At 33.7% G+C, this 21,639-nt stretch overlaps 3 protein-coding genes across 4 annotated transcripts; 1 reads left to right on the top strand and 2 right to left on the bottom strand.

The window, feature by feature from the left end:
• Nucleotides 1–753: 753 nt before the first annotated feature.
• Nucleotides 754–4,184, bottom strand: LOC136273307 (uncharacterized). Its single transcript, XM_066077730.1, has 3 exons — nucleotides 3,598–4,184; nucleotides 3,224–3,349; nucleotides 754–1,266 (listed from the first exon to the last, which is right to left on the bottom strand). The coding sequence occupies exons 1-3, from the start codon at nucleotides 3,989–3,991 to the stop codon at nucleotides 971–973; spliced, it is 816 nt and encodes a 271-aa protein (XP_065933802.1). The 5' UTR covers nucleotides 3,992–4,184; the 3' UTR covers nucleotides 754–970.
• A 1,926-nt stretch (nucleotides 4,185–6,110) lies between these two features.
• On the top strand, nucleotides 6,111–14,554 carry LOC105338896 (stromelysin-3). The gene is made up of 11 exons (XM_066078643.1): nucleotides 6,111–6,271; nucleotides 7,836–7,921; nucleotides 10,978–11,129; nucleotides 11,223–11,298; nucleotides 11,478–11,624; nucleotides 12,290–12,540; nucleotides 12,796–12,960; nucleotides 13,137–13,304; nucleotides 13,442–13,581; nucleotides 13,716–13,864; nucleotides 14,282–14,554. The coding sequence occupies exons 1-11, from the start codon at nucleotides 6,188–6,190 to the stop codon at nucleotides 14,376–14,378; spliced, it is 1,515 nt and encodes a 504-aa protein (XP_065934715.1). The 5' UTR covers nucleotides 6,111–6,187; the 3' UTR covers nucleotides 14,379–14,554.
• Nucleotides 14,343–19,822, bottom strand: LOC105338895 (carbohydrate sulfotransferase 1-like). Of its 2 annotated transcripts, none has more exons than XM_066078644.1 (4): nucleotides 19,666–19,822; nucleotides 16,655–16,765; nucleotides 15,865–16,048; nucleotides 14,343–15,514 (listed from the first exon to the last, which is right to left on the bottom strand). In XM_066078644.1, the coding sequence occupies exons 1-4, from the start codon at nucleotides 19,736–19,738 to the stop codon at nucleotides 14,713–14,715; spliced, it is 1,170 nt and encodes a 389-aa protein (XP_065934716.1). In that variant the 5' UTR covers nucleotides 19,739–19,822; the 3' UTR covers nucleotides 14,343–14,712. The 2 variants fall into 2 exon arrangements, with proteins under 2 accessions (XP_065934716.1, XP_019927234.3); XM_020071675.3 differs by having other exon boundaries at nucleotides 15,865–16,045.
• Nucleotides 19,823–21,639: the final 1,817 nt, after the last annotated feature.

Below are 21,639 nucleotides of genomic sequence, written 5' to 3'. Positions count from 1 at the left end.
GTATTGCACACAACAAGCATCAAACATGGCTATGGTTTTTATTAAGCAACCGAATGTTTATATTTTCAACTACTCTACACGTGGTTGAACACGAACGACAACTCTGTTCTGAATATCATCGTTTAATTCAAATAACCGATAGATGGTGAAATAAAAACATACATCTTAAAAAATGTTCATGTTTTAACATAAATCAAAGTAGGATATGATTTGAAAAACGACCAGTACTTACGTATTTTGAGAATCTTATCCGAACACATATACTTCCGAAATTTCACAGGAGCTGAACAAGGCTCGTTAACTTTCATTCGAGCACCTCTGGATTTATTATATAATTAGCAACGATAAAGAAACATTCCGAACACATTTGCAGGGGTGTGATAGGAGTCGCAAAAGCATGTACCATCAACATCACAAGCGCAGTGCTACAACATATATTTATACGGTATTTCATCCCAAGATGTGGATTTCATGTTTTCCGAAGGAAAGTATTTTTTTAAAAATGATTTCCTCATGCTGTCAAGCTAGGCTAACTCAAGTCGTCATTTGGAGGGAAAGATACATACAGCGAATGCATGGTTGCAGTTAAATCAAAACTTCCTGTATTGCTACTCTTGTTATTATCCAATTGAAAGACGTAATTTTAGAATGTAAAGCTTTTGTAACAAGATAAACAAGAGGGCCATGGGCCACAACGCTCACATGAGGAACAATAGGGCTTTTTTTGTTTTGTTTTTTGGGGTTTTTTTTATTTGAAGTTGAACAATCAAATACATTTGTATACAATAAAGTGATTATAACAGCTTTGAGAAAATTTACTTCAAAACAAAATTTTTCCTTGGAAGAGAGAGAGAGAGAGAGAGAGAGAGAGAGAGAGAGAGAGAGAGAGAGAACTGGTTGTTGAACATGAGTTAGAAATTGATTTATAGTTTTATATCATCTCTATGCAGTCAGAGTCTGCTATAATTGTTCAGTCAAGTCTATTAAGAAGAAAAAGCCAAGTTTCCCATCTCTTATAGAAATCATCTAATCTGCAATTTCGGGTAGCTATATATCTTAGAGTTGATATATGTGTTTTAATATCTATAAGTAATTCATGAATTGTTAGTGCTTCATTAAGACATCTTTTCCTATAGATATAGGATTTCATAACCAAGAAGATAGTATAAATGTCTGTAGAAATAGGGTCAGGGTGTAGCCCAAATATAATCAAAGTACTGAGAGTACTGAAAGACGGGGTCTTGAAAGTTTGAATGTGTAATTGTCCTGGATTTCATCGAATATGCTTCCAAAATTTATGAGTTTGAATTAGTTGTTACAATCTATGTTAATTCGGCTTTTTTGCAATTGTCTAATACTTTGTCTAAATTTTACCCAATCCCGGCCTTCATAATTGTAGAAAATTGACACAACGGTATATTATGTAAAATAAGACCCCAAGGAAATTTTTTTAAAAATTACTACTAACCGGGAAAATCAGACAACAATATCAAAGTAGATAATTATTTTATCATTAGATTTATTCAATTTTGTGATCCAAGGGAAAATCCACAAGTCGGACGGTATCCGTAATAAAAGTTTCATGAAAACCCCGAAAACTCTAAAACTGCTAAATTAACAAACAAAGTGAACATTTGTATACCGATAACAAGCACAGGCAGCTGACGTTAGAAATATTTTTTTACAATAAGATTCCAAGAACTTTGACAATAAAAAGATTTGTCACGGTCGCCATTTTGATTTTTTAAAAGACCGACTTATTTGACACGATTTTCTTCATTTGCGACTTATGCAAAATTAATAGGTAAAAATAAATCCGTTCGCCAGTTACTACTTTTTGTGTAAACTAGTGCATCACCTACACGAATTACGATACAACCGTTCCTTTCATTAAAAATCATACTCCGAAAATCAGAGACATAAATAACAGAGATTGTCAACTCCGCCATTAGCGTGTAAATATTACGGGACCAACCATACTTTGAGAACTACAAGTGCAACAGCAATCTTGTATAAGTCATTAAATTTGAACCTGATAGTGAACATGAACATGAACCTGTAAATATTTTAAGCATGTTTTATTTATGAAATATTTACAAAAACTCTTTATTTAGTTTTTAAATTACTTTTTTAAAACTTATTGACTTTTCACAAAGTAAATAAATGGTAATGCATTACTTTACTCATGTAATGGTAATGTAATGCATTACTTCAAGAAAATTAAGTAATGGTAATGGTAATTTAATGCTATAATTCATGAAGTAATGGTAATGTAATGCATTAATTACAATGTAATTCACCCCAAGCCTGATTCCAACGAAGCCGGAAAACATGAACATTAACTTTTAACTTGGTTCTTCAATCGATAAGATTGTATATATTATATGATGTATAAGTCTTCCAAAATGTATAATCTATTATAGATTTTGCTTATAATGCATTGTTTAAAATTTAGATTCAGTTTAATCAACTAAAGAGCCAACGAACGAAAAGGCATGCGCAAATTCAGACTTGTTTTTATTTTCTTTGTACGAAATTCCTTTAGAGACGAACATCAGTCATACTGCAAGTAGACTGGAAACACCTATTTAATTTGTAAACATCTGTGTATAATCCGTCCCGATTTTAACTTCGGCTTGCGTATGAAGTTTGGTCGTATTCAGGTGAAAGATTGTAAAAATAAAATTCACAACTTTTCAAAAATGGCACATTGCGTTTGGGAACTTTGATTTCGATTCCACCATCAACCTCTTCTATTGATTAATGAGCTCGTACACCATCTGAATCGTCAACGGCGCTGTGCATTCAGTTACGTAACTCATTCCACATTTGAACCCGAGCAAGAATATTTTGATCAATAAAACTATTTGTTTATTTTCTAAATAGAATGTTGTTTATACACAGAGGACTTTAAAAGATTTAATGCGTGTTTTAATGATACATATTTACTGAAATGCATGAAAACTCTCTGCACTATTTTCTTACGCGTAGACTCAATTCATGTGTTCTACGCGTGCCATCCGGTTTGAGACTTCGCCTGACAGTAAACCAATAGACGGGGTCACGTGACCCTGTCTAAAAATTAAAGGATCTCTTTGGATTGTAATTCTCTTTGATTGATAGAATTCAAAAAATTGCTGAAAGAGTTCTTGAACATTAGGACACTCCCATAGTACATGAAAAATTGTCTCATCATGTTGTTTAAAAAAGTTACATAACTTACTACATTCCTTTCCTATTTTAAATAGATATTTATTAGTTGTTAGAATGTGGTGATTAATTCTAAAATGCGGCCATTGTAATTTGGTACTTTTAGCGTTGACAAAAGGTAACTGGTATATGGTTTCCACTGTAAATCTGACAACATAAAAAATAATCCCCATTTTGATTTATTGAAAGATGTAACATTTTTCATGTTTAGAATATTATACATGATCTTAGATCCTTTTCGAGGTGAGCGAAATAATTAAATGTGGAAAGGTATAAAAGGCCTTGGGTTATTATCTTCTTTTGAGATTCCATGATAATGTAAACTAGTTAAAATATATTTCTGTAAACCAAGAAAAGTAATGAAGTTTGACTTGACATCAAACTTACTTTGAAGGTCATGTAAACTTAAAAAGGACCCATTTTCATCCAGCAAATCATTGATGTAAACAATATTCTTATTAAACCAATCAATAAAGAAAATTGATTTTCCCCCCATTGTAATGTTCTTATTGTACCATATGGGTTGTGTAATAAATTCTTGCCATGTAAGTAATTTCATTCTATCTTGTATATTTTTAAAAGCAATAAATGTATCCTTCCAAAAGGAGTTTCTAACTGAATTAGTTAATATACAGGATATGAAGTCTGACCCAGTCTTCAGTACTATGTCCGTATTAATTGATTTATTTAATAATATATTCCATTTTGAATTTGGGCTATTTATCAATCTTCTGATCCAGGATGACTTTAGACTTTGGATGCAATTATTTATTTCAATCATTTTGAGACCACCATTTGAATATTCTTGTGTAATTTGTTTTCTTTTTATTTTGTCCACCTTAGATTTCCAAAGAAAATTAAACAATTATATTTCATTTAAGTCTTTAATAAATTTACTTGATGGTGTTGGAAGTGAAATAAACAAATGATTCATTTGTGATATGATAAGAGATTTGATCAAAGTAATCCTACCAATAGGAGTTGTATGTCTTTTGTTCCACTGATTGAAAATTTCTTTTTATCGTAATTGAGTTTTGGAATATCTGCTAGATCTACGTCAAATTGGATGCCTAGTAATTTAAATTGTGTTGTCCAATGAAAATTCATTTCATGACATAATTTTTCAGTAGAATATTTTTTGCTGCCTATCCAGACTAATTGTGTTTTTGATAAATTAATCTTGAGTCCAGAGATTGTATTAAAATTATTCAATTCACCAATAGTTGTTCTGAGGGATTTTTCTGAGCCACCTAAATTAGTACAGTGTCATCAGCATATTGAGATATCAGATATTCAGTATCATCTTCAGTTTCACCTTCTAAGGAGTCTCTTTGTTTATCATTAAGTGTTTTTATTTCAATGTTTGTTAAAATTTCATTTAGATTATAGTCAGAGGAACAATAGGTATAATAACTATTAAAAATAGCTTTATGGAGTCATAATACAAACTATCTGGACAATGTAGTATAATACATGTAGATCTTGTAAAAATGAAAATCAATTTTCCCCTTGGATATTCTTATTTTTATTGTCATTAGCCCCTTTCTAACAGGATGAATTATAGTCATAACACATGTTGAGCATTGCAATTATCAAAAAGATCCTAAACAATTGTTTATATATGTGATATAAACCTACATCAAACTCTGAACCCTTTGTGAGGCCCAATAATCGTCAAGGGGCCAAAGTCTAAACAAATTTAAAGAATAACCTGGCTCATCAGTTTCGGAGAAGAAGATTTTAAAAGATTTACTCTATATATTCCTATGTAAAAATTCGCCTCCCAATTATGGCCTCAACCTACCCCCAGGGGTCATGATTTTCACAACTTTGAATCTACATTACCTGAGGATGCTTCCACACAAGTTTCAGCTTTCCTGTTTGATTAGTTTACAAGAAGATTTACTCTATATATTCCTATGTAAAAATTTGGCCCCCATTGTGGCCACACCCTGCCCCTGCGTATCACGATTTTCACAACTTTGAATCTACACTACCAGATGGTGCTTTGACGCAAGTTTCAGCTTTCCTGGCTGATTAGTTTCGGAGAAGATTTGAGCTTTCAGCTCAGGTGAGCTTAAAATCACAGTACTGAAAGACAGGGTTTTGAAAGTTTGAATTATATAAATAAGTAATCGTCCACATTTTCTTCGAATATGCTTCAAAACATTTTGAGTAGGAATTTTATTCACAATACAATGTACATGAATATGACAGGGGTTTGAAAATTGCATAAAGTATATAGAAAAAAAATGACCATTCAAAATTCGTTACACATCATATATACTTATTGACACAAAATGGTTACAAATTCAGATTCATATTATACCTGATATAAAATAAAATTGGCAAATCAATTTTTTCTTGCGTTTGTAGCAGTGGAGCAAGATATTGAAATAAAATCTCAGCATTAATTATGAAGCAAACGATAGCAATTTAATAAGTTATAATCTCACCTGGACAAATTCCCGTTTTGCACACATTTTTTCTACTATACTAGATATTTAGATGTGTGCAAAACGGGAACAAACCGGTCAGTGGCTGTGTGCATTCAGTTATGTAACTCCAAGCGCAACTATTGACCAAATTAAGAATATTTAATTTAATAAAACTATTTGTGGACGGCTTCCGGCTTGAGGCTCCGGCTGATAGTAAATTAAACGTCTGGGTCACATGACCCCGTTTAATTTTTACAAATGATCTTGCTAGTTTTAATAAAAAAATTTATATCCGCATATGGCAGGCACGTAGCAACAGGGGGGGGGGGGGACTGAATAAAGAGAACGTGGGATTGATTTTACTTTTATATACACTCCACAACATGCGGTAAAAGATGACGTCAGATCTCTAGTGATGATCTGTAGATGAGATTCGGAAGATGACAGGACTCTAACTTTACAAAATGAAGTGCCCCCTTGATCTTTGAGTGCTATGTTGTGTATATAAACAGGGCGTCCAGACATTCCGGTTTAAAACAATGAATTCGGCGATGATCTTTGGGTTACTTACACTGGTGGTACTGTATTCTGTGTCTGGAGAAAAGACAACGGAGGAGATAGAGGTGAGACATATGACAGATAGTTCGTCTAAAAAAAAATAAGTCAAAAATGTTTCCTTTGACATGTTATATAACGGTGTCTGTTTCCGTTTATTTGAGCACAAAAAGTAGAGATCATTTTAGATCTATTTATATTTTTTGATGTGATGTCAAATCAAGAGCAATCTTACATAATACTGTATCTTATACATACTTTTGATCCAAAAATTATGCTCTTAAAATATACGCTTACTTAATATAAGTGAATTTGTCATCATGTACTTTCATGATATTCAATTAAGGAGGCTGGATAGTCTACAAATTACCCGTCGGATCTACTTTTAAATTATAAATATGATATTTTTAGCCATAAACTATCATAAAGGACTATATATAGTTTGAGCCTAAAATGGCCCCCTTAAATGAACATTGTCATTTTACTGTAATTCTTTGTTTTATTTGTACAAATATACATTTGAAGTTTTTTCATAATTTTCATTTTGATTTTAGTGCCCTCAATTTAAAAATATGACATCATAAAGTTTACCTTTTCCCGACATATTCTCATTTCTAGCATAAAACGACTTGTTTTGAAGCAGTTTTTCTTTAAGGAAACATTGAGCGACTGCTTGAACAAAAAAAATATTTTCACCAAAGATGTATCTCTCCAATACTTATAAGTGACAAAAAGTTCGTTCATGTTCAAAGAGTCGCTCTATATTTCCCATACGAAAAAAGATAAGAAAAATGTCAATTTTTGACTGATTTTGATTGAATTATAAAAATAGCGTCACTTCTGACGTCATATACTGCCAGTGAGTGCATATAAATCAAATAAATAGGTGAAAAACATATTTCATGTCAATTCTTTTATAAATTAACACATCAAATTAATGTACCTGAATCATTTTAAAAATAGCGAATTATGAAGGCCAAATTTGACTAATATCATATATAGTTCTTGAAGAAAAAATTTAAATATTTTATTTAAAATAACTTATTTGTTTAAGTATTCTATATCTTTATACAGAGATCTTCTTTTAAAAGAGGACCAATATAGCTGAAATGGCTATCTTCTAACCCTCTAAATAGGATGGTTTTTTTTTATTTTACGTACATTTTTGCAATAAACCCTCACAATTCTTATTCTCGGGCGTGTTCGATATAGTTCATATTCTCCGGCGTATTCGATATAGTTAATATTCACGGGCGTGTTCGATATAATTAATATTCTCGGGCGTGTTCGATATAGTTAATATTCTCCGGCGTATTCGATATAGTTAATATTCTCCGGCGTGTTCGATATAATTAATATTCTCGGGCGTGTTCGATATAGTTAATATTCTCGGGCGTATTCGATATAGTTAATATTCTCGGGCGTATTCGATATAGTTAATATTCTCGGGCGTATTCGATATAGTTAATATTCTCGGGCGTGTTCGATATAGTTAATACCTTAACACCCACTCTAAGAATGGTATTAGTTAAGGAGAGAGTCTAAAGTAATAACGGATTAACCTTGGGTCGAGTTTATTTTATGAAAGTATGAATTGTATTTTAATATAATGTGTAAAATTGCAATTTTTAGACTTATTTGTGTAAATATGGATACCTGATTGAAAACTGCAACACCAATCGACGGGCCAGTGAAGAAAATAGAATATACGCAATCAAGTGAGTATAAAAATAATTGTACGGCATTCCACAGATCGAGTTCATTTACCGTATTAATTGATAAGTAAAACATGATGTACATAACAATCAACGTTAAACTCCATTGGTTTAGCATCTTCAGAAATCCCCAAAAAATCCCAAACTCCGACGTATACTTATCATGACATGGCAAATTATCGAACAAGCCATTGGTTTATACAAGTGGAATCATAGAAGCGCAGTAGACCAAGCAGGTATAAACTGGTGCAATTTATGTTAACGGACAATGTAAATGAATTGCAACGGATACTTATTCATATTATGACTAACAACATGTTTTAAGGGTTAGTCACTCAAAGTTCCCGGATGTGGTTAGTAATTTTGTATGAAACACAATCTCAAGTACTTTTTGGTGGTCATTGGCTCGTAAAAGAGGAAATAAGACAAGCTCTGTTGTAACTATAGTACAAAGGAGAAAAACCTTTCAATTTCCTGTGACGTCTTTCAAATTTCAAGATACCTTATTCTTCATAATTCAAATATGCACCGTTTGTCTATTTCACAAAGAACACTCCATAAACCAAAATCAAAATCTCTTTTACTAATTCAGGGGGATATCTTTTGATTTCGGATGGATGTCTCTTTCTTTGTTAAATAGATATTATACTTCATGTATGTTTAAGTGATATCTCTAACATTGCGAGGTATCTACCAGTATAATATAGGTTTAAACGCCCTACCATTGGTTAATATCTTCAGAAAATTATACGAGGATTGTCACATCGTATCATATGGCGGATTTTCCAATACATCTCTTCTACATAAATACCCTGAAACGTACTACTACACCACACGCTCGCTGCACGCTCGCTGCACGCTCGCTGCACGCTCGCTACACGCTCGCTAAACGTTTCACACGAAACGCTGAACGGTTTACACGAAACGCTGCACGCTTTACCCGAAACGCTAAACGATTTACACGAAACGCTGAACGGTTTACACGAAACGATTCTCGCACGAAACGATTTGCTCGCTTTTCACACGCTTTGGACACGCTTTTATCCTGATCGATTCGGGTCCTCTCGGATTTTTACCCTGACTCTGTTAGTAAGAATTAATTTTAAGAAAACACGAAATAATAGATATACTGATATTAGAAACATATATGTACATAAGTATTGAATTGATTAATTAAATTAATTTGGTACTTATATTTAAATCAAAAAATTATTTATTCAAAGAATTAGCCAAAATATTACTTCTATAAATATATTTATTGCACAAAAGAAATATCCATGATTCTTATTAGTCCCGTAAATAATAAAAATTCCAGAGAAAAAAGTTACCGTAACACAATATTCAATACCAAAAATAAAATCCGTATGATTACAAACTGAAATCGGTTTTTCAGTATTTGGTGGGATTTGTTTTTTCTTCTCATATTAATATTTTTATTGGTTTCAGAGAATACGATGTAAAAATACTAACTGTAAATAAACCTGTAATTATTTACATTGATAATTTGGTTTTTCAGTATTCGGCGGGATTTGTTTTTTCTTCTCACATTAATATTTTAATTGGTTTCAGAGAATACGATGTAAAAATACTAACTGTAAATAAACCTGTAATTATTTACATTGATAATTTTGAAAGTTATGTAAAATAAAATTAGTCACATAAGTTAGAAAAATGCTATAAAACAACCGATTAATTTTTTTTATGTCGAATCATTCGCCTAAATAAATGTTCCGTACATAACATCACAGAGAAAAATCAATGGATTAAACAATAAAGAAAGTTGTCATTACTGTTTTGGATTTCGGAAAGAACAAAAAATTAAAACATGATTTAGATTTTTGTCTCAATATTCGTATACATAACCGGCGCCCCGCATAACGGCGTACAATATATTTATCATAATCTATTTGAATTAAGTACCATGCATATAGATTCCCATAATAATTAATTGCATGTGTGCATTATAGGAAAATTTCAGTGCGTTAATTACTTGTTGTTTTCCGTTATCAGTGTTTAAATAATTAAAATAATAACTTGTAGAATATTTCAATCGGGATTTAGAAGAATTTACTTCCCGCATTTCATAGAAATGAACAGAATATTTTTTTTTCTATGTTTACATTTAATTTTGTTCAAATTAATGTTAAATAATCTATCATTGAAATTGTGTGCATCATCAAATACTGATTCCGACTACCTTCAAGTCATTAAATTTCTATTGGCTATTGAAAAAATAGTGACCATCCAATGAAAACGAATACACAGAGTTTGATTGACAGGTTCAGCCAGGTGCAGGTCTTACCCGATGTCCGAGGTTATGTGTACTGGTTGTACACAACCGAACAGTCTCAGTAACCAGTCTTCTTTCAATACGCGTACTTTTCTTTTGTTTGTTAAAAATTAATTCAATTTTGTAAAAAGATAAGTATATCATTTCTTACAGATTTTTTTCACGAGAATATCTCAAAGGAGTTTTGCCAATCAGTTTAAAGTAATGTTTAACACGAGCGCTATTTTGAAACAATTAAATTGTCAGAGAGTTCCGAATGAAATCTGATGAACGTTTCACACGGTTCTCGCACGCTTTGCCCGAAACGATTTACACGCTTTGCCCGAAACGCTGCACGCTTTGCCCGAAACGTTAAACGGTTTACATGAAACGCTTCACGATTCACACGAAACGCTAAACGGTTTACACGAAACGCTAAACGGTTTACACGAAACTTTTCTCGCACGAAAGTCGCACGCTTTTTTGGTGTAGTAGTACGTTTCAGGGTCTTTTTTTCTGTACTTTGGGTTCAACAAGATTGGCTAGGAGATTGGAGTGTCACATGATTTATGATATACTTGTGTATTCATATAGTCATGTGCATGTAAATAGGTTTTGGGAAATAATCGTTACCTTTTCATTTTTTTTTTTAATTTTGTCATACTTTTTTTACTTCTGGGATTATGTTTCGTATCCTTATTATGCATGTGAAATTCGGTGCAAAGACGGCCAAAACTTACTTTGCTGAAAAAAAAACCGAACGAATGTCATGAATTCATCTTGTCTTCAGATGGTGGCAAATGTTCAGCAATCTCGAGGTCACAGGGGTCATTGGTCCCGCAGACGAAGTGGTCATGAACAAACGACGATGTGCTTGTGAAGATGTTATGCAAAAGGATGAAGTCATGAACCCTGAACTCCAACCTCAACAATTCAATCTTGGTAAGTTTTGATATTAACCTTAATATCTTTTACTTTCAGTGGCTGTCTTCTGATTTGCTACTTTTTCTAATGACTATTCATCTACTATTCAAGGCCCAAAATGGCGGAAAACAGCTCTGACGTGGAAAATTACCAAATTTACCAGACAGCTTGATCAAGATAAAACTCGGTATATTTAGCGTTACATCAGTTTAGTTAGACGAATCATTGAGTAAATAATTAAAAAAAAAACATATAAAGAATAATACAGAGGGTTTTTTTTCTTGAGTAATGGACGAAACAAACCAGATATACAAAGCACAAGGTATAATACTAGTAGTATAATACTGTTGATTTGTCTGTTGGTAGGAGAGAGATTGCTCGAGCATTGAGGCATTGGTCCGATGTGACCCCACTAACTTTTAGGGAGGTCGCCGGCGAGTCCGATATAACCATTTCCTTCGAGGTTCGAACTCACGGGGACGGTGCCAGCAATTCCTTTGATGGCCGCGGTAGGTTATTTCTATACATATTATGGGGGGATCCCAAATATAGTTTGGATGCTTAAACCTTTTTTTGTGGTTTTACCCTTCATTTATTTACAGTAAGAGACCCTTATTATAACGAAGTGCCAGGGACGGGTGATTTTACTTCGTTATAAGCGAAACCGTTATATCCGTCAAGTTTTCAACATATTATCTAGTCACGGGGACTTAAAATCACTTTGCTGTAAGCGTCAATTCATTATAAGCGTGTTCGCTATAACCGTGTTCTACTGAATTTATTTATGCTTATTTCAGAGAGCCCTTAGTTCTGCTGAAACTTTAAGTAAATTTTAAAAATGGTTATAAACTGTGGGTTTTTTTTTTTGGAAAACCTAAATCCCGATGCGAAGATAGGTTCCTTTTTATGTGGGAGGCTACCTTATTGAGAATGACTCGTTGTTTCCAATGAAGTCTGATACGTTGCAAAAGTTATGTAAAACTGCAAAGATCTGTTCCCAAAAGTCCGGATTTCAAACGACCATGCATGCCCGGCATCATGCCGTTATAAAAACGATAAACGATTAAAATTTCAAAGTTTCTTTTTGTATCTGTAATTATTCAAACTTAATGGGAAAAAAAACTTTCTTTTATAAACTTTAAAATTTTTCTAATCCATGTTTTACTACTTTTAGGTAGAGTACTCGCGCATGCTTTTTTCCCATCCAATGGCGATGTCCACTTCGATGACGAGGAAAACTGGGGGTTTGGTGACGAAGTGGGAAACACCAAGACCGATTTCTTCACGGTGGCGGTGCATGAGTTTGGTCACACCATGGGGTTGTTTCACTCAGACGTACAGGGGGCGCTCATGTACCCGTATTATTCCGGATATAACGCGAGTTTCACGCTGCATGACGATGACGTGAAAGGGATGCAGAGTTTGTATGGTGTGTATATATATGCAGGAAACAGATTCTGAAAAAAATAAAGAAATAGTCGCATTCGCATAATAATTGATGTCAATTTGATAAATCAAATGGAAGTTTCTCTTTGAAGAGTTGGCATGTTAAATAAGCATGTACATGTAGTATTCGTTGTATAGTTTAGATGCAAAATGATATCTGAAATTTTACAGCATTGAAATAAGATTGTCTTTGTTTGAATTTTAAAAAAATCTCAACTTCTGTCTGATTACTCTTTAGGTCCGCCAACAGGGAGGCCGCTGACCACCCCCTATCCTATGACAACATCTCGCCCCACCACACCAGCACCTCGGCCTCGAATCACCCCGGCACCTACCCCCAGACCTACCCCAAGACCAGAAATTCCGGAATTTTGTAACGTTCAGATACAAGCTGCTGTCAGAGGTGAGATTTCATTCGTGTTTACCTATAAATTATTAGATTCAAATAAAAAGAAGTATATCTTTATGGTATTGAACTTTAAAAATTTGTTTTTGCGAAAAATCTGGTTTTGTACAGTGTATATTGCCAAAGTATTAGACTTAATTCTTTTTGACCATTTTATCATTTTTATTTTACAGATTTTGATGGTACACTGTTTGTGTTCATCCAAGGCAATTACGTCATGAGAATAACAGAGAGAGGCTTCCTAGACAGAATTCGAACCAATAACCTCTTTCGGCGTGCTCCATGGTCTATGGACGCAGCCTATAGTATTCCAAGTCTTGGTCGCACTTATTTTATGCGAGGTATTACTTAATTAAAGAAGATATGCTTCAAATATTCGGTGACAATTATTGTCAGACCTTTGAACGTATGATGTAATAGAATTACAGTTGTGATATTCCAATGTCATGTTTTGAAGAAGGCGTAATTTAATTTGCAGGTCAAAGACTTTGGGAGTTTGACCGAATGAGGAATCCTATGGGTACAATATTGGTACAAGGCGGCCCTCGAACAATGCCCGAGAGACCACGGGCCGTGATCGCCACATCTGCCTCCGGAAATGACGTAGAAGTGTTTGGAGTACGTATCAACCTTTACGTCTGATCGTTTTCAACAGATCAGACGATGTTTTTTTCTGTTCCAAATTTGTATAGGAATGATGAGGGAAGTGATGTGAAAGTTGATTTCAGTTTTTCATTTTTGCTTTCGAACAGAGTGGTATCCTTTGGAGGATGAGAATGAATGGCGAAGTTATAGTTGGATCTCATCGTTACATTTCCAATCAGTACAGAGGAGTTCCGAGTATGATCGATGCTGCCGTAAGATGGGACTCCGGAACTGTTTATTTCTTTAAAGGAAACAGGTGTGTATTTTATAACAGGACAATCATACAAAAGTCGTTTGATAATTTAGAATAATAAGTCTTTGCATCCAAATTGAAATAAACATTATTTTAAAACCTCAAATAGCTAAGTTCGTGGATGCTCAGAAATATGTGATATTATCATTGGTTAATGTATCAAAACGAAATTCTAGTTTTCTATAGCTAAGCTATTGATACTAAGAGCCAGGTGATTAATAGTACTGGTATACATGTAACTTTTGGTATATATACTAGCATCTAATTTAATAATTTGTGCTAAATATTCAACTAAGTGCTTTATATTATTTCTACAGAAATGTATATGTTTCATCCAAAAAAAAAATAAATGCAAAAAAATCCATATGGAATAATTTATTGGGAACACTGTTGAATGATATATTTACATATTATTTACAGATTTTACCGATATGACACCAGTCGCCGAACTGTGATACGGAATGGAGAATTTGGTCCTGCCTTCTTAAAAGGGGAATGTGGTGATGCTCCCAGATAAAAATGGCTGACCGCTCACCGGAAGTGACTTTGCACAGTCATTAATAATAATAATAATAATTTAACAATTAGATTTTATATTACACTGACGAAGGTGTCTAAATTGATTTATATAAATTATAAGATGTTTCGTTTTCCCAGTTGTTTTGTTTTCAGTAAACCATCACGTAAATGACAGTTGTTTCTTTATATTTATTCACATGCTTGTTTGTTTGTGTCAGTTTATGAACATCGATGAAACACACGGGTATTAATTGATGCCCATTGCCTTATTTTCGCTTTCAAACTACAGTTAAAACATTAAGTGAAGCTATCGAATCATTTTCTAGGTGCGTTTAAATTGCGCTAAAAACACTTATGCTTACATTTCGAAGTTCCGACTCTCCTGCAAAAACGCGGGATCCAAGCACCCCTAACACTTCGTGACAAGAATTTTGAATAATTCCAATGTCTTTCAATGACATTCTTCTTCTCCAGTCTTGAGAAACGTGCATCGAATTTTTAAGAAAGGTAATCTTGTGGGCCTTTATATTTACCGGAAGTTGAAACAAGTCACGCTGGGAGGCGTTAGTATGTAGCTTTAACCACCGAGAGGTTTCCATGGTAAAGTTTAACCCGCAATAGCTATAAAGTCGCCTGACAACTAGTTCGGGTTCCTTTGCTAAATGTTCGAACTGTAGCGTAAAACAAGAATCATATCGTTGCACATTCATTATGTTTTTATACATGACCGAGCAAAGTGCCATGGACTGTGAAGAAAGCGGGTCGTTAGATAGGAAGTGACCTTTGGCTCGGGAGTTCATAATGGCCCTGGGGTCTCTCACGAGGTGGATGATAGACAGGTTGTTTAGATACGTCTTTAAAACCCTGGCTAACTCCATATCGATTCTTAGTACCTTGATAATGACGACAGAGGAAGATCTACAGAGGTCTGTCAGATGTTGAACACAATGGCTTACATTCTTTTCCCTTTTATGCTGGAAACATCCAGCAGATCTTAGATAGCCTTGGCCTGTGCTAGGAAAGGCTACAAAGGATTTGAGAATCTTGTATGACAAAGCGTTGAAATTACAGGTGTAGATCTTCTGTAGCACTGACAAGGCATATTCTATCTCTTCGTACTTGTGCAATGGTGATCTGTGAACACGAAACGAAAAAAGTCTTGGACGTTTTGTTTTAGTCGAAATGGTAAAGTTAATTTCGAATAGAATTAAAAAAGTAAAACTGGTGTTCTATCTTTCAAATACAAATGTAAAATTCTTAAAACTTAAAATGACTTAAAGTGTGTAAATTCTGATCTTAAAAATTAATAATGTACATTTGTGTTTGACTCCGTTTTCTAGATTTTTCTAGATTTTATCTGACGAATAAACCAGTGCGCATCAACGTTTACCCAAACTGTAAATTCGAAATTCGAACGACGATGAAGCGTTCCTACAAATCTAATAAAACCTTTTTCATCCTTAAACCATGCACACTCTACAGACCGACACTTGTTGTTGAGACAACATATGCCCTCGCTCCGTATGTTACAGGTCCTGTAGGTCTGCCACAGAGGTTCCATGCTGAAGAAGGACTTTTCGTCTCCATGTTGAAGGATCTCGGAAGTGAAAGTTGACCCACTTCTCTGGTACGCCACAACTAGTATGTTCTTAACTCTATTTTTTTCTTCTCAAACCGACAATGGAAAAAAAGAAGAGTGTATTATAACGACGTTATATGTTTGTAACTATTCATAAGTCTTTGATCTTATAAACATGGTGCATGGAAAAATAATTAGCAATTGCTTTGTGAACATCAGATAGCAATAGTCCAGAGGAAAAAATAACAGCAATGTATATTAGTATACAGAGAACATTATGATTCTTCTCATTAATTTCTGGTCGTTCGGGATTTGGACTTCTTTTTATTTTGCGTTCTCTGTCTCCCATACGTGTAGATTTGTAATTCGCATGCACGTAAATCGCACGTTTAGATCAGTCTACGAACATTCATCCACTTATGACCATTTGTGAAACATCAGATTCTTTTCATGAAAATATCTTCATGTTTTATAAAAAAGAAATGTAAGTAACATTGCGCCGTCATCGATGGGTCTTGTAAAATACACGCTGTTTTAAAAATGAAAAAATAGCTTAAAATGATGTAAAATATATGTATACGTGAATTCTACAAAAATACACATATGGTATTTTAGATAAATAATCTCTGAATTATGCAAAAAAAGAAAATGCTGTATAAGATGTCTTTTATATGCCTGTACATGTATATCCCTACCGGCAGGTGCCCGATCCTGTTGTCCCTCTATTCGCGCAATGTTGTCGACACTACTGTATATGATGGGTGTTCTCATGACACTGTCTTTGAGTAATCCCAAGTACACTACACCTGCAAGTGTAATAAATATTTATAGTTTATGAATCGATTTGATAGTAACGATTTTTTTCGATTTTTTTTTTTCTTTTTTTGCTTTTTTAAAAACCATTTCTTCATTTTTTCCATCCTCCTAATCACATAATACTTTTATACTTTTCTCCTTTCTCAAACTGTTATTTGAAATTGCATTGATTTCCTTTGTTAAGAATTGCTAGAGGTTATTTATTCCATTGTCATACTAAGAATTAAGAATTCAACGATTTTGTTTTCTTCACAATTCTGTTGTATTAAATTTTCATTCTGAGTGTGTGGTTATTTATGTCTGTGATAAAACCTTTGAGTACATTCAGTTCTTTGATTGCATCATGTCGTTTTATTTTACTCAATCAATAAAATGCTTTCTTTGATCATTGGGTAGCCTAGTATATGCATAACAATATTATCCGGTAATTGATATTTTCATAGCCCTATGTCACTAAGATAGCAGTTTCCTGTTCATCTCTCTCTCTCTCTCTCTCTCTCTCTCTCTCTCTCTCTCTCTCTCTCTCTCCTTAAATATCACAGCGAAGTTAGGGGATGCTGCGGTGTAGAGGCTTTAATTGCTGCAATGTCAAAATGTCAATGTGAGGAGTATCTATCAAATGTAACTATCTACGCGCTACTCTGTGTCAATCATTTGATTTCCTTCGTTGCTGACCAAGTGTCCGAGAATAGTGAATCGAACACTCGGCTAGCGAAGATGCTGTATTTGAAATAACAATTTAAAATATCGCGTTATAAAAGTTCCACTAACTTTGTTTTGTCTATTGCAGTAATTACATAAGGACGTAGTAAAGGACATTCACAATCATTCCTTTAATCAAAAAGTATTTTTGTTAATTTTCAACATAACGGGACAATGGTTTTTTTTTTTTTTTTTTACAGATTCTATGTCTCAATCAGACAACTTCATTGTTTAATATGAGAGAGAGAGAGAGAGAGAGAGAGAGAGAGAGAGAGAGAGAGAGAGAGAGAGAGAGAGAGAGAGAGAGGGGTATTTTTGTGCGGAGATTGTACATGACTTTTTTCGTGTCGGCAATAAATGCATTAAGACCCGATATCCTTTGAATAAATATTTAGTAAGAAAACTTTATATGTACATCAGTAGTTGAATACAGTAGAGTATTTTCAAAATGTTGATATTCAACCAAAAAACAAAACAAAAACAAAAAGAAAACAAAAACAAAAAACGCCATGAACTGTATGTAGTCACTATGTACCTATTTGTATGTTCGTATATATATATTGGGCATTAACTAGTTTACTGATGTGAAGACAAGACTGTACCGAGAATTATGTTTATCGACTGATGTGAAAATACATAGATAAAAAATACATAATCAATCCGTCTTTTCTTCCGCTGGAGGCTAATAGTGGGTAGCGAAGTCTTGTTACATGTACCTGTCTCCCCAGGTATGAACACGAACCTCTCCTTCATATGTTTATATATTACACTTATTCTGAAGAAGCAAAATGAGGTCTTTACCTTTTCCCGATTTTATGCCGATGTTGTAGAGAAGGAATCCCCAATGAAAAACTTCCCATACCCTGAACAACTATACTAGTAATCTGGATCAACTAGGAGGTTCTCTCCTCCCTCCCTCTAACCCTAGAGGGATGGGGGGGGGGGATGGTTCTCAATTTATCAAGGGATTTTTTTTAAATAGAAAAAATGCGTTCGACCCATGAATTGTTCAACTTCAGGAAGACATGTACAAGTATGTTTCAAATCATGTAATCCCTCAATAAAGGACTATATATGATAAGGGCCTAAAATGTCCCCCTAAAATGAACATTATCATTTTACTATCATTCTTTGTTTTCTTAGTACAGATATGTATAAGTGATGTGTTTACGTAATATTCATTTTGGTTCAAGTTCCCACAATTTAGAAATATGACACTGTAAAGACAACCTTTTCCCGCCATTTTTGCATTTTTAGCGTAAAACAGGTTTTTTTCAAGCAGTGTTTCCTTCCGATAACATAGAGCGCATTCTATAAAATATTTTAATCAGAGATGTATCTAGGCAAGACTAATAAGTGACCAAAAATTTTTCCTTGTTCAAGAATGCGCTCTATATTTCCCATTCGTAAATAGATAAGAAAAATGTCAATTTTTGGCTGATTTTGATTGAATTATAGAAATGGCGTCACTTCTGACGTCATATACTGCCAGTGAGTGCCAATAAATCAAATAAATAGATGAAAAATATATTTTATAACAACTCTTCTTAAAAATTACTTAATATTTTATTGTACCCGAAACACTTAAAAAATGGCGAATTATGGGGGCCAAATTTAACTCTTATCATATATAGTTCTTTCATTTTTAACAGAAAAAAGTAATTTATACGACGGGAAAGTCTTTTTAGGGCGAACTTAGGGAGGGGATGCTTCTACATTTACAAGACTTACGATCAAACCCATCATTTGGTTTATAAATGTAGGTATGAATGTGTTCATGTATATGTTAAACGACAAATTAACTTACAATTTATAATTATACGACAAAAGTCAAGCTTATTATTTAATATCCAATTATCTCTTGTCTTGTATACAAAAAATATCTATAATAAATCACTCTGTAAACTGGTAAATAATGCTATAAGTTATATATACTATATTCTATGATAATTTAATAACACCACTTCTTGACTTTGTATTTTGGAGAGGGTTTATATAGGCTTTGTCTGTTGCCTAATCCATTTGATTAGTCAATAAAATCTGTTTAAATTAAATCAAACCCATCATTTGCATTCAGTGGAAACTTTAGAAATATCAGAAATCCAAACTTGTGCACAATAATTCATCGAATTACTGCTTTACCACGTTGAGTGAATAATTTGAGGATATTTTTAAAATTCATACTTACACAAAATGGACAGTAATGCCGGTAGCAACAAATATCGGGAACAATACCCGAGTCTTCCAAGCCTTATAACCATTGTGTTGTAAAATGACGGAGACTTTCTTCTCCTGAGAGAGTTAATCTCGGCGTGTGTGTACGGCGACACGCGGCTGGTAATGTACCTCCTCAACACGGCGTTTAGTATTTATACACAAAATCTCCATAAAATCAAGTCTTTCGTGTAATTTCGGACCCAGATGGTTAGACCATTATCCATTTAGGTGAATATGTTACATCTTTTTCAACTTCGTTTAAGATCGATTGACCGTAACTTCTTTCGCTAATATCGTAAAATTGTGAAACATATTAAGTTGCACCATCGACCCCCCCCCCCCCAAAAAAAAAAACCCCCAAAAAACCAATCAAACAACAAACCTCGGACACCCATCTCCTGGGAAGAAGTACGAATACTAAACATCAATATTGACGCCCATTGCTGTAGAACATTGACTAATTATTACTAGCATTATACGCTCTAAATTCTACCAAGATAACAGTGTTTTTAAAATTGGTACAGATAACTATCGAATTCGAGAAAAAAAATTATTATACCGAAATATTATAAAATGGGTGAAGTATCACAGCTACATGTTTGTTTTAAAATATACCTATGGTTTATTTCGCACTGTTTACATAAACTGCTCTCTACTTCAGAACAAGTTAATAGATTACACTGTATTCTCTATTCCTTGTATTACCATTAGGATATACCTTCTAATCATCGCGCACTGGTTAAATCTAAAGCTATAGCGTGTCGTATAAGTCTATTTTAAAATAAATTGAAAAAAAAATGAAAAGGGGAAGAACGATTGCGGTCACAAATTCAACATCTTCTTGCATGCAGCGTTTGACTTTAGAATCAGCAAGTTTTTATTCTCATGATTTGATATTGCTATACATGTATAGTCGTTATAAAATATTCCGGGGTTACAGGCACTGTAAAATCTGTTTTCTTTCTTTGAACTAAGTCGTAAAGGTGCTGATACACATTAACTGTAGTATAGGTACACATACAATTAGCACTTAGAGGTCAGTATGGTAAAAGCGCGCGGCTCTCTAAAGAAACTTTTAATTCATTTTGGTGGTCAACTCGACGAGAGATATTATCTGTGTTATCCTAACCCGTTCTTTGCTGCGGGTGGTTGGTTTTGATATGAGCATTCATGTTTCACAGCAAAAGTACATGTAACCAGTTTTAAGGTGGCTCACTACATCGTGAAATATTTTCTCAAATCAGCAGAAAATTATTTGATTATGATATATATAATAATGGATAAGAATTATTTAAGTCTAATAGGCAAAAAATATGTGTAATTTTGGATGAAAAATTACATTTTCAAAAATTTAATTTAATTAACTCCAGGCAGATTCGAACTCATGATCTGCGGTCAAGAAGGCCAATACTTTAACCACTGAGCTTCGACGATATACAACCCATTAAAAGGATATAAACAGTTTAACAAAACATTTAAATCGCCATCTTGTGACGTGGTGTCTTAAAAAGTATAAGTGTAGGTGTAGTGAGGTACCTTAAGGTTGTATGGGACACCTCTCTCTATATATATCTCTCTCTATCTATCATTTCCTATCGAAATAAACAATGAAATCGAGTAAAGTTTCATAAATATTTTTCTCCAATGTTTTTCCTAACAGCTTAGCAGAGTGGGTAAGAACGTTCATTACGAATCCGTAAGTCATTAGTTCGAATACCGTTGGGCCTTTTCTAATTTTTACCTTTCAAAAAAAAAATAAATTAAAACGTACTTTGAGGTGATGTACTTTTTGTCTGCGACTCTGCGTTAATTATGGATATCGACAGGTGAAAATGAAAGTCAATTTACGCCCGACGTGACACGCCTTATCATCTGGTGCAGAAAGTAATATCTCACTTCAACAAAATCCATCTCTTGGTTCTTGTGCATTAGCTAACAATAAAAA

The sequence above is a fragment of the Magallana gigas genome, chromosome 3 (genome assembly GCF_963853765.1).
Source record: "Magallana gigas chromosome 3, xbMagGiga1.1, whole genome shotgun sequence".
Classification (NCBI taxonomy): Eukaryota; Metazoa; Mollusca; class Bivalvia; order Ostreida; family Ostreidae; genus Magallana; species Magallana gigas.
This window is presented reverse-complemented; position numbering and strand designations above follow the sequence as displayed.